At 49.6% G+C, this 13,457-nt stretch overlaps 1 protein-coding gene across 1 annotated transcript; it reads left to right on the forward strand.

Moving 5' to 3' along the window:
* Positions 1-2,677: 2,677 nt before the first annotated feature.
* Positions 2,678-7,217, forward strand: LOC125514372 (uncharacterized). The gene is made up of 8 exons (XM_087530641.1): positions 2,678-2,968; positions 3,077-3,525; positions 4,407-4,466; positions 4,821-5,198; positions 6,028-6,101; positions 6,191-6,285; positions 6,388-6,477; positions 6,920-7,217. Exons 1-2 carry the CDS (start codon positions 2,678-2,680, stop codon positions 3,449-3,451), a joined length of 666 nt encoding a protein of 221 aa, XP_087386767.1. The 3' UTR covers positions 3,452-3,525; positions 4,407-4,466; positions 4,821-5,198; positions 6,028-6,101; positions 6,191-6,285; positions 6,388-6,477; positions 6,920-7,217.
* Positions 7,218-13,457: the final 6,240 nt, after the last annotated feature.

Genomic DNA, 13,457 nt, shown 5'->3' on the forward strand with positions numbered 1-13,457 from the left:
TTCCTATGCCCAAATAACCATCGTCCACCAAATTTCAGCTCAATCCATTCATTATTTTGAGCCCAGCTTCAACACTCATATTTTTGTTCAGTGTGGTACTTTGCAAAGCAAGTACCACCTAGGATGCTCCTTTTGAGCTGAAATTTTGTGAAGACATTCCTCTTAGTAGATGATCATCCTCAGACAAAACTTACGCCCATTGGCCATGTGCATTTCCTGTACCGCTAATCAAACACTTGGCTGCTAATTCATCTTTGAGCATAGGTCGGTCTCCTCGTGAGATTCTTCTATTGTAATTTTCTTCCTAGCACCTACCTGGGGAGTGCCCAACCCACCAGACATGCCTAGGCCGCCCAGAACGCATGTCAACACCAAGGTCACACGGTGACCACGCGGCAGGCATGCGAGTTTACGCGCTTTTGAGTTGGGGCCCTGGGCCACCATCCAAAACTCGACATATCGCCACCAAACCATGTATTTATGCTTAAATAGGTACTTATGTAACTAGAAATGATTTTTTTGGAAAAATAAAAAGCAAACAATAAGGTAGCTGCAGTTCAAATTTGACTCGCTTCCTACTGAATCAGCGGAAATTTGTCTTTTTCACCAGAGGTGGATCAAAACTTTTGAAACCCAACCATTTTGTCAATTGTGCATTAAATATGGCCTAGTATTTTATAAAATTGATTAGGTCCACTTTTGCAACAAATATATGGTAGGTCCTTCACAAAAAAACTCATTTCAGGCACTCAAAAAATGAAAAATGAATTTTCCATGCAAAGAAAATGAAAACTCCCTTAGGCAACATTGTTTGGAATTCCAATATGCACCCTAGTGCACAATATGAGGTCATTTGAACAAACTATGCCATGAATGTGGCCATAAGATTGATCATTTGACTTGAAAGCCATGAATCTTCACGCATGATAGCTCATTTCTGAGAACACTTTTTAAAAATAATTTTTATATTACAAGTTTATTATTTTTCTAGTAAATTGGTCACATATAATGACACAATGCGAAGGTTTTCCAATTTTTCGATTTTTTTGAATTTTTTATGCCCGTTTCAAAATGCGGTCAAAACGACGTGCTTGACCGTTCCTAGCTAGTGGTTGAATCTTGGAAAACTTTTGATATTTCTCTGATTAAATAAATACTTATGTAGCTAGAAATATTTTTTGGAAAAAATAAAGAGCAAACTATGAGGCAGCTGCAGTTCATATTTGACCCGCTTCCTTTTGAATCGTCAGAAAATTGTTTTTTTCACAAGAGGTGGATCAAAACTTTTGACACCCAACCATTCGGTCAATTGTGCATTAAATATGTCCTAGTATTTTATAAAATTGATTAGGTCCACTTTTGCAACAAATATTTGGTAGGTCCTTCACAAAAAAGCTCATTTTGGACACTCAAAAAATGGAAAATGAATTTTTTCATGCAAAGAAAATGAAAACTTCCTTAGGAAACATTGTTTTTCATTCCAAGATGCACCCTTGTGCACAATATGAGATCATTTGAACAAACTATGCCATGAATGTGGCCATAAGATTGATCATTTGGCTTGAAAGCCATGAATCTTCACGCATGATAGCTCATTTCTGAGAACACTTTTTAAAATAATTTTCGTATTACAAGTTTAATTTTTTTCCTGGTAACTTGGTCACATATAATGACACAATTCGAAGGTTTTCCAATTTTTTGATTTTTTTTAATTTTTATGCCCGTTTCAAATGCGGTCAAAATGGCGGGCTTGACCGTTCCTAGCTAGAGGTTGAATCTTGGAAAACTTTTGATGTTTCTCTGATTAAATAGATACTTATGTACCTATAAATAATTTTTGGAAAAAATAAAGAGCAAACTATGAGGCAGCTGCAGTTCAAATTTGACCCGCTTCCGGCTGAATCAGCAGAAATTTGTCTTTTTCACAAGAGGTGGATCAAAACTTTTGACACCCAACCATTTAGTCAATTGTGCATTAAATATGTCCTAGTATTTTAGAAAATTGATTAGGTCCATTTTTGCAACAAATATTTGGTAGGTCCTTCACAAAAAAAGCTCATTTTATGCACTTAAAAAATGAAAAATGATTTTTTCGTGCAAAGAAAATGATAACTTCCTTAGGCAACATTGTTTGTCATTCCAAGATGCACCCTTGTGCACAATGTGAGATCATTTGAACAAACTATGCATTGAATGTGGTGTGGGGGCAGTGATGTGTGGCGCCGCTAGCTGCCGGGTAGTGGCCACCGGTCATGCGTGGTGCCGCAAGGTCGTCTGGGGTTGCAGAAGAAGGTGATGCTGCAATAGTCAGCAGTGATGCAACAGAGCATTGCCGAGGACCGCCGGTGCTGTGATCCAATATGGTCGGGACCGACGGAGTTGCAATGAAGCAATGTCGGGCCACTAGTGTTTTGATTTTCTAGCTTAATTGTAAACGGTTGTGATCTTGACATTTTAGTTAATTGTAAATAAGTTGTGGACTAATATTTTTGAAAAAAGTTGTGGTCTTTTTTACAAGACAGATTTGTAGTTTTTTCTTTAAAAACCTTAGAAAATTTGGGTCGAAAATTTTAAGATTCCAGCACAAAACAACCGACCAATGAGAAGCGAGGAACCACAATCACGCGGATCACCCAATCCGAAGCGACCTGAGCCATCCATCACACACCCATCAACAATGGAGCGTCTCCAGAGAAACCCGAACCCTAACCCACCCACCCACCCATTCCCTAGATCCGATCGAGGCACCGCCGCCACCCCCACCCATCACCACCGACCTCTCCAACATCTCCTCCCCGTCCCCCATCGCGCCGCCATCCACCTCGTCGCCTCCCATCTCCTTCCTCCCCCTCCCTCCCCCACATTCCCTTTTCGCCCCTCCTTCCCGGACCACGATGGCGCCCGCATCGGCTCCAGCGCTGCCACGCTCCACGTCGTTGCCTCCCTTGCCCGCCACCTCGTCTCCCAGGTCAGGAAGCCGTACCTTGCTCCGCCTTTCCCTCGCCTGCTCGCGCAGTCAGTAGATTTCTGCTCCCTTGACCTGAATTTTGACATCTGAACTCAATTTCTCTTGCAGGCCACCAAGGAAGAGATCGCCGAATTCCTCCCCGAAACGACCGGCTCCTCCGCTGATGACGTCCCGCTAGCATCTGTGGTGCGCTTGATGGCCACCAAGAACATGCTACTGTTGCACACCAGCGGCGACATCAAGAGGGTTCCGTGGGCGAACCCCATGGGGAAGGCCTTCCTGCCGGTGCCTTACCTGGCCGGGGACAACCCCGACGGGCCTGTCCCGCTGCTCTTCGACCACATCAGGGGGATCCAGCGCAAGGCAAGCATTCAAGACCGGCATCGGCAAGTCCAACCTGATCTCCCGCTTCACCCGCAACGAGTTCAGCCTCGAGTCCAAGTCCACCATCAGGGGGTCGAATTCGCCACCGGCTCCCTCTAGGTCGACGGCAAGGTCGTGAAGGCCCAGATTTGGGACACCGCCGGCTCTTCCTATCCCCGTCTGTTCGGCAGCAGGTAGATTCCCCTTCCCCTTGAAGCGTGTGTGTGTGTGTGTGTGTCTGTTGTGGGGCTTTTGTTTGTTGGATCTCGCTGCCGAATTATGTTGTGTGCTAGCGCGGCTGCGCGCTGAAGTGTAGGGGTAGGTTCAGTCGGTCCTGCTAATGGATCATAGCACCAGCTGCTTAGGAATCAGTTGGCTGTACGACTTGGGGACTTGCATAGCTAGAATCGCATGATCTGTTTGGTGCTGTTTTTGGTCCTAGAAATGCCCCCCTTGTAGATTAGCTTAGTACACTATGATCATGTAGTCTGTGTAGGCTTATTATTCTGTGTGGTTTTATCTTGCCACTTCAGTGAAGATCAGGGATTCACCGGCAACGGAGTTAGTTCTGATATTTCAGTTGTAACAGTTGTTACATTTCTCATGTTCGATTCCCATTCTGGAAGTCCAAGTAACTTACAAAGTACATCCTATCATGATCGATTCCTTCTCAGTTAGTCTCCGGGGGAAACAATATGCTAGTTTTGCCACATCTGGGAATTCTATTAGTTTTTTCTTTTGCCAACGGCGCAAACCGCACAAAACCATAGCATAGCATTTGAAAAAGCGATGTACTCTTAACTATACGCCTGTAGAGACTGCCAGTCATGTACTTTGTTTCACAATTTTGATTTCTGCTCCGGTTACACGCAGACAGTCTTCCAAGGTCTGTCGTGCGTCTTGCTAGTGTTCACAGCGTTCCAAGTTCATGGGGGTCTTGTTTATTTGTTCATGTGATGATTCTTCTACACATTTCATAGTTATTTCTGCATAGGCGCTACATTTTGGGTAAATCATGTGCAGATTATGAAGTAACTTGGGTGCCTCAGTAACCATCTTCTTCGTTCTTTTGCAGTTGTGGAGACCATGGATGGGACTATCGTAGTTGCTTCTGCGTTTTGCGGGCATCAGGAAGGTACTAATTACCATTTCCTTTCTCTAGTTCTTACTCACCACACTACATGGCAAGGCATATCTGACCATCGTAGGGCCCTTTGCTATATCTGTTTTTCAAATGTGGAAGCCATCATAACATTAGCTGGTCATAGTTATACACATTGTTTAACTTTTTCTTCTTTGAATTTCACATTGCAGTTCTTTGTTGTAAGATAATGCACATGTATCAATACCAAATATGGAAAGCTTTAGTAAAAGATGTAAACATTCTCATCATATGCTATCTGATTCTGAGTCGATTTAGATTAATTATGGCTTTGTCATTCTGCTTTATGATTTACTCAATCAATGTTGTTTCATGATGATTATGCAGTAATGCTCCTCTTCCTCGACCACCCGAACAACCATGCCGGTGGGCTCCTGAAGCATCAACTTCAATAATGGTGACCCTAGAGCTAGCTAGTTTAGTCTGCTACGGTTTGGGGGTGCTTTGGGTTTCAATTCACTACAGCAGAAGCACCATTCTTTTGCCTTTTTCAGTTAGATGCCTTTGGATTGTTTGGCTTTTGGTAGATGCAGAGTATAGATTAAGTATTCCATAAAATTCACCACATGAGTATACTACTTAATAGCCAATTTTCGTGGTCAAATTCAGCCCTGGATGCAAATGGACATCATGATTCTGTTATGCACCGAGGTCGGTGGTCGAATTCTCGATTGGTGTGGAACACCATGGACAGGGCAAAATCAGGTCCAATTTTTTTCTTGAATAGCCTACTGTCTTCACTGGACGATTTTTCTTTTCTTCTTTGACCCAGTTGATTGTATGGGGCTGAAATATAAATATTTGGTTGCTCGTCCTCCCCTTTGGAAATTCATACCATCCCTGGAAATGTTTGATTGACCATCTTCTTCTTATTGATCCATAAAAACTTGACATTTTTGTTGTAAAAACATACCTGTATATATGTTGATAGTCTAGTAAGAAATTGTTCGGTCTGGGTTTGTGCATCTTAAAAAATATATCATCTATGCTTTTATCCTTGAACTATTGCTATGGCGATGAATGCCCATGCGTACCTTTGTTGTCACTTTTTAGGGTGTGCGTAGTTTGTTAATTCAGGTAAGTACAGGATATCCTTACTCATACAAAATGCCCAGTTGTTGTTCTTGTAAATATAGGCGTGCCTACCATTGCCCCATCGGCACCATCACCAAACAGAAAAGGGCCCTAGCCTCTTCTTATGACAAGAAAAATAGGTGTTGTTACCTGTTTGCATCTGAGATTGCATAATATTGGAGGAACATGCTTAATTGGCCTGTGCATTTGGCAGATATAGTACTGTTTGTTCTGCTACTAGCATCCTGTACTGTTTAGTTGGTATTTGGTATTATATATTTTTCTTCTAGCCTAGAATTATTTATTTTAGATCTTGTTGCATGATGTCTCATGTATATGACTAGTACTACTATTTCTACATGCTTATATGTTTGTGCATTGACTAGCTTAGCTAGCACAGTAGTGTTCTGTTGAAATTTGAGGCAAATCTTTGTTCATAAGTGTCTTTGTTCCCATGCAGTGTGCTTTGAAACATAGGGCGAATCTTGTGGAGGAGTAGGGCGAATCGGACATTGTCTCGCTTGTGCTGCTGTGGTAAAAACAGAGCACCACTCTTACTTGATGTGCATATGTTAATACGGCAAAATGATTGAGATCTGTTTGACTTTTCTCTTCTCTGTTAGATAACATGTTGAATGTTGTTCATGCGACTGTGTATGAATCTTCTGTACGTGCAGATTATCAGGCATTATTTAATGCTGTTGGGGGTGTAACAAAGGTGAGGTTTGTACTGCTGTTGAAACAAATAGCCAAAGAAGTCACAATGTTCTTCTGTTAAGCCATTGTCTCATGTACTTACAAATTTCTAGTTGACGTGTAGTGTTTGAACCAACAACAGAAAAATCAGTTTGATGTATGGATGCTTCATGCGGTGGTAGCTAATGATCTCTGTACTGATGACAGTTTTCTGGTAAGTGTACTGTGGTAAAATGCAGATGTTGATTATTTCCTCAACCATGGTTGTGATGTGCTTGGTTTTAGTGGTCCTGATATATGAGCCTACTTTTCCCGTTTCTTGCTGTTTTAGGATATCATGTCCCATTTCAATGTTGGGTCGATCGATTTGTCGATTTTCTCACCCTGGTCATACCATAATATGTTAGTGTTTAGTCATGTATGCATCTCCATCTTGCAAGCCTGCCATACATGATAGGATTAGTACTTATTAACTACTCATATGTGCTTGTAGAGAAGGATACAATTATTATTTAACCAGTCCAGATTTTTTACATTTTATGTGCTTCCAAGGGACACGGATCTCTACTCTTCTATATAATGTCGTCCATCTTCTACCCATGTATTTTATTGGCAATCATTCAACTTTCACTCTATCTCACTACTAATTTATGTAGATCAGGATCTAATGTCGTCGAGGTGGCTGCTACTCTTACCGAAGATCAGAAGAAGCCTGGATATATGCACCAAGTTTTAGTTGATGTTGCCACCAAGTTTTGGTTCATGTGTATTTGTTTTTTGATTGTATGTACACTTGTTGGATCGTGCAGTATGTGCTATTGTACATGTGCTATTGTGAGTTTCGTTGATAGATTTTTGGATTTGATCATTTAATTGAGAGAATGTTTGACTGTTTGCTGTTGAAATGTGTAAATTTGAAATCTGTGAATGAAAAGGTTTGGATGTTCTATTGGATCAAATAGTATTTGGGCTCTAAAAAGGCTATGGCCCAAACAATAGTGGACTGGAACAGGCCCCAAGATGGGATCTCGTGAATACAGAAAGTTATAGCGGTGGAATTAGGGTTTTGGCTCCGTATCTGATCATTTGGGGGTACGTAGGTATATATAGGAGGAAGGAGTACGTCAGTGGAGCAACAGGGGGCCTGCGAGGGTGGAGGGCACGCCTGGGGGGGGGGGGGGGGGGTAGGCGCGCCCCCTACCTTGTGGCCTCCTTTGTTTCTTGACATAGGGTAAGTCTTCTGGATCATGTTCGGTGAGAAAATCATGTTCCCGAAGGTTTCATTCCGTTTGGACTCCGTTTGATATTCCTTTTCTTTGAAACCCTAAAATAGGCAAAAAAATTCACAATTCTGGGTTGGGCCTCCGGTTAATAGGTTAGTCCCAAAAATAATATAAAAGTGGATAATAAATCCCAATAATGTCCAAAACAGTAGATAATATAGCATGGAGCAATCAAAAATTATAGATACGTTGGAGACGTATCAGCAGCCAGCTTCGCGGTGATCCTAGCGGCAACGTCTACGAGGCAGCCGATCCAGCGGTTCTCGCCTTCCACAAACTCCATGTGGTTGGTGGCTTCGTTCTTCCGTAGCTGCCTATCAGCCTGCAGATCCTTGGCCAGGGTCTCCTCCCGGGCTTTGGCCTCTGAGAGCATCCCCTCGAGACCGTCCAGCTTTAGTTTGAGGTCTTTGATGGAGTTGTTGGCCTCGGAAAGCTGCCGACCTTGTCGAGAACTACGCCCTGCGCCTCAACTAGGGCACCATTGAGCGTGTCCTTCTCCTTGGACAGCTTCAGGACCTAATCTTTCAGCCCGTCCCGCTACACCTCTAGCTCCTTCACTTTGTCGGCGTGAACCAGAGCCTGGGCATTGAGTGCCTCTCCGTGCCTCTGCTCCAGCTCCTGGGTCTGCTGCACGATGAGTTTGTCCACCTCCTCATCCTTGTCGCGGAGCGTTGCGGCAAGCTTCACCTCAGGCGCGGCAAGGTCCTCCTCCTGGGAGTTCAGCGCGGCCTGGTGTTGGGCTCGAGCGGCCTCGGCTTCGGCGGCCAGGTTCTTTGCTGTCTCATGGGCCTTCTCAATGTCGGCCCGCTTCATCGTGAGCTCCACGTCGCGCTTGGCCAGCTCACCCTGGGCGGCCTTCAGCTCCTCACAAGCTTGGCGGAACCAAGTTTGCGCCTCGGCGACGCGTCCCTTGAGGCCCGCCTCTGCCTTGTCCACCATTGCCATCCTGGACTTGGCCTTGTCCAGGCGGGCGTGGTGGAGCGCCTGGAGCTTCCGAAAGCTGGCGCCCATGGCCTGGAGAAGCCGCTCCTCCTGAGAACCGTCAACACCGGCGCTTGGCTCGTCGACAACCTCAAGCCTGGCGATGGCAAGCACCTCCTCGTCGAACACCTCTCGCTCGATGGGCGCCCTGGAGCTCGACGCCCCTGGAAGGTGGACGAAAAGGTTGTCACTCACCTTCAGATACCTGCTGGAGCCAGAGGCAGCGGAGGAGGAAGGCTGTTCATCAACCACCTCCTCCTCGGCAGCGGACTTGCCGGCCTCCACGGCAGGTCCCTTGCCGGCCTCCTCGGCAGTAGCCTTGCCTGGCTCCCCGGCAGACCCCTTGGCGGCGTCCTCAGCAGCGCTCTTGGCGGCCTCCTCGGCGGCGATCTTCTTGGCCTCCGTCTCGGCAGCCTTGGCGACATCCTCGATGACGGTGTCTATGTCCTCCTGGCCCGCCGATGGAGGATCTGGATATCGAGAAGGGGATGAAGCAAAGCCAAGACCAAGATTCAGAAAGAAGAAGAAAGGGCAGGGATGAGAGGCGAATGATGTACCCGTGCCGGGCTGGGAAGAAGTAGCCCCTTTCTCGCCAACATTTGGCGCCGGGGTGGAGCCGCCGGCGCCCAAGTTCTCCTCCTCCTCCTCCGTGTGCATGGGCTCGGTGCTTGACGCCCTTGCTGGGGATGCCTCTCGGGGCGATGTGGTCGATGGGGGCGGCGCGTCGGGGGTGGCCCTCAGTGGCTCCTCCTGCTGCCGCTCTCCTCCTACGATCTCGGCAAGGTCAGTGCCAGTAAATCACACCCCCCAACACACACGTCGACGAGGGCGAGTGGCGAACTTACGCTGGGGCTGCTCCGGGGGCTGCTGTCCGGGCTACTCACCACCACCAGTGGCGCCCTCGAGGTGCCCGCCGAGGACCTGGCCCTCTTCACCCTCTGGGCAAGCGTCTCCACATCCCTACAAAAATGAACATAAACCAAGATAAGCGGCACGGTTTGAGGAGACAGAGATGACAAAAAGAGGGAGGGAACAAGAAGCTTACTCCTCCTCCGCTGCCTTCCTCTTCCTCCTGAGGCTGAGGGACCCGAAGTCAAAGATGACCTCTGCATCAACGTCCGCCGGAGGTGGGGAAGAAGGTCGAGTCTGAGCGCGCTTAGATGAAGAAGAGGAAGATTCTTTCTTCTTCGCCACCGCGGCCTTCACCAATTTCTTCGCCGCCGCGGCCCTTGTTTGGCACGCGGATGCCTCCTGGGCATGTCGGCATTGCACGGCCCTGCCGGGCCGAACCGGCTCACCAGAGCTGGCCCGCGTAGGACTCGCCCTCTCCCCATGGCTGGAGGGTCAACGGCCTCGGCCTCCTCCGACGACGACTCGCCGACCACGTCTTCAATAAGAGGGGCCCCGGTGTCGGCGCTGCTGGCCTCCCCAGCGGACTCCGCCCATTGGACGAGCTCCCTCTCCTCTGCGGCCTCCACGGCTTTGTCCTCCATGCCGCCGGCGCTGCCGGCCGCCTCGGCAAGCTCCGCCTCCGCCGCCCTGGCGGCGATGTAGTCCAGCTCCGCCTGGGTGGTGTCCTGGACGAGTCGCGGCTCGTCACGGATGTACTTCTCCTCTAGGGTGTCAAAGAACTCCTGTACTTGATCCTCCGGCGGCTCGGCCCAATTTGGGATGAGGCTGTGCGCATTGAAGTCCGGCATCATGGCGATGATGTCGTTTTGGCGCAAGTTATTGCTCAGCGGGACCACCCCCGCCGGCAACCCAAACAAGGGCCCCTTGGCGACCTTGCCGGCCTTCGCGGCCTTGCCGTCGCAGTTCACGTCAAGCTGGAAGAGTCGCTGGCAGAAGTGGGCATGCCCCATCACCATGAGGTTGTGGTCGAGGCCGGGGCGAAGCCTCATGATATCGGCCGCATTCGTGAAGAGCCAGGCCGGCCTCCCCTTGTTATGCAGCGGAGCGATTCGGGGGCGGATGAAATCCTCCCCGATCATCTCAAGGGTGAGCCCGACCTCGGTGAGGCGAAGAATCCTGGTGGTGGCGACCGTGAGCATCGCGTCGTCGGCATCGACATTGCTCTAGTCGTTTCTGCGAACCGGTGTCGCCTGGCGAACCCGGCAGAATTCTTGTGGATCCTCCTCCTCAATCCAGCACCACCGGCCCCGCCACTCCTCCCACCTCTCCTTCTGAGCGCACTCCGGGTATATCCCCTTGGACCTTGGGATCCAGGCGACACAACCGAAGATGGCGCCTTCCTTTTGGATCCGAGGGAAGAAGTAGTGGCGGAAGAGCGCCGTGTTGGGATGCACTCCGGCGAAGCCCTCACAGAGATGGGCGAAAAGAGCCATGCACGCCACGACATTTGGGGTGAAATCCAGGAGGTGGAAGCCGAAGGTATGCATGATGTCATTGAAGAAATGGGAGAATGGGGGCAGAGGCCGCAGGAAAAGTAATCGACGAAGAACGGATACCGATTCGGTGTGGCTTCGCCGTAGTTGGCGGGGATGACATGCGTGGCAGGGTGCCCCGTCGTTTCTCCCCCCGTCTTGACCCCCACAGCGGTTTGAAGTTGTCCTGGAGGTGGGCCGCGTCGACCGTCGAGGGAAAGTAGGCGAGTTGCATCCGCCACGCCACCGACTCATGCTCCAGCGGCTCCGCCCCTCCGGCGTCCTTGGTTGCTCCCTTGCCCTTGCTAGTCTTGGGTGCCATGGCGGCTGCGAAAGGTGGAAGGGAAAGGGTAGCGAAAATGCAGCGATGCTGAGCAAGAGCAGGGGCTTGAGAAGGAAGAAGGAAGGAATGGCGGTTCTGAGATTGGAGAAGACACAGAGGGTAAATGAGCAGCGCGCCCGCGTTTGTTCCTTTTTACGGGGAAGGCGCGAGCCGCCTCTTTACTATGATGTGACGCATGCGTGCGGAAACCGCCCCACGCATGACCCCCACGTCACGCACGACCCTCCACGCCGTGCGTTCAACGCAGGTCATGGGGAAGCACTACAAAAAAAGACACATCCGTGACATTTTGGGCCGAACGAAAAAATTTCCTGTCATACTTATGACACTTCTATGACAATAATTGTGACAAAACACGGTATCATCATAGATATGGTGGGGTCCTACTTCTATGACAAAAAATCATGACAGAAAATGGGCTTTTCATCCTGGGCGGGCCGGCAATGCAGCTGCATGATATTCTTTGGGCCGTCCATGACAGAAAAATCCATGGTAGAAGCGAGGGCGAGGAAAATATCAGGGTGTTCCCGGTTACGGTGGGTGGTCGGGGCCGAGCGATGCATGTTTCTCTCGTGCATGCACGCGCGTGGGTGCGAGGCATTGGGCTCTAACTGAACCCGAGTGAGGCGTTGGGCTCTAACCGAACCCGAGCGATTGCACTGCAGGCTACGCGTTACTGAATCCGAGCGATCGATCGATGGCTGTTGACTGAACCCGATCGAGCGATTCCTTCGCTACTGCTGCTAACTGAAGTCGATCGATGCTGCCTATGGATGAACAGTGAGCGTTGCTGGGGGGGGGGGGTTTGGATGAACAATTCCCGGTGGGGGTGGATGAACAGGACCCCGTGGTGTTGCCTCTGGATGAACAGTGAGCGTTGCTGGGGGGTTTGGTTGAACAGTTCCCGATGGGGGCGGATGAACAGGACCCCGTGGTGTTGCTTCTGGACGAACAGGACCCCGATCGATCGAGCCGGTTGGAGCTGGATGAACAGGACCCCATGGAGGGCTGGATGAACAGGACCACCCCGTGGAGGGCTCGATGAACAGTAGACGGTGGGGGCTGGATGAATAGTAGCTCGTGGAGGGGTGGTTGAACAGGAGCCTGTGGAGAGTGCTGGTTGAACAGTAGCCGGTGGAGTAGCGCGCGGTGGAGGCTGGATGAACAAGAGCCCGTGGATGAACAGTCATAGGTGGAGGCTAGAGGAGGTCGATGGTGGATGAATAGTAGCCCGTGGAGGCTGGAGGGGGTCGACGGTGGAGATGAACAGTAACCCGTGGAGTCCCATTTTGCGGTACGCCACACCCCTCCCGATGAACATGAACCCCGTTTCGACTGTAGCGCTCCAACACAAGTACGTTTCCTCCGTTTTGCGGTACGCCACACCCCTCTCGATCAACAGGACCCCCATTTCGACCGTAGGAGGTCCGTTTCCTCCGTTTTGCGGTACGCCAGACCCCTCCCGATGAACAGGATCCCATTTCGAACGTGGTCGGTCGAACACAAGGCCGTTTCCTCCGTTCTGCGGTACGCCAGGCCTCATTTCCATCGGTTGTTCCATCCAAGCCCTCCCGATGAACACGACGACGCATTCCGTTCTGACCTAGCCGGTTGGCTCCCCATGAACACGACGACGACGCAGTTTCTCCGTTCCGACCTAGCCATGTACACGAGCCCTGGCCGTACGTATGCACGAGTAGGCGTTCGAGACCCTGCCCGTATGTACGTACATGGCTGTATTTTCTTTCTTGCACACTGGCCGCTGTACGTACGTGTACATGCTACATGCGCGCCTCTACTACAACACGTGCACGCCTCTACATCGACCAGTATGTACGTACACGTTCGCGACCAGAATGACAATGCTATGTACGCTTCGTCCAAGTGGGGTCCCGACTGTCAGGCACTTCCTTGTGTGCGAAGATGTAGCTGGTGGGTCCCAGCAATCAGGGGGGCGAATCATTTTTTTGCCCGAACGCACTTCCTTGCGTGCGAAGATGTAGCTGGTGGGTCCCAGCAGTCAGGGGGAAATGTTTTTTTCGCGAAATACGGTGGCCCGTCCGGTGGGTCCCCGCTGTCAGGTGGAGGAATAATTATTTTGCGTGTAATAAGGAGGCACTTCCTTGCTGCGGCCGTGGACCCAGCTGTCAGCCTCTCCACGTACAGTCCACGTCTGATGGAAGCCGTTCCTTGACCACGTTGA

The sequence above is a fragment of the Triticum urartu genome, chromosome 6A, assembly GCF_056163025.1.
Source record: "Triticum urartu cultivar PI428250 chromosome 6A, HENAU_Tu73, whole genome shotgun sequence".
Taxonomy (NCBI): domain Eukaryota; kingdom Viridiplantae; phylum Streptophyta; class Magnoliopsida; order Poales; family Poaceae; genus Triticum; species Triticum urartu.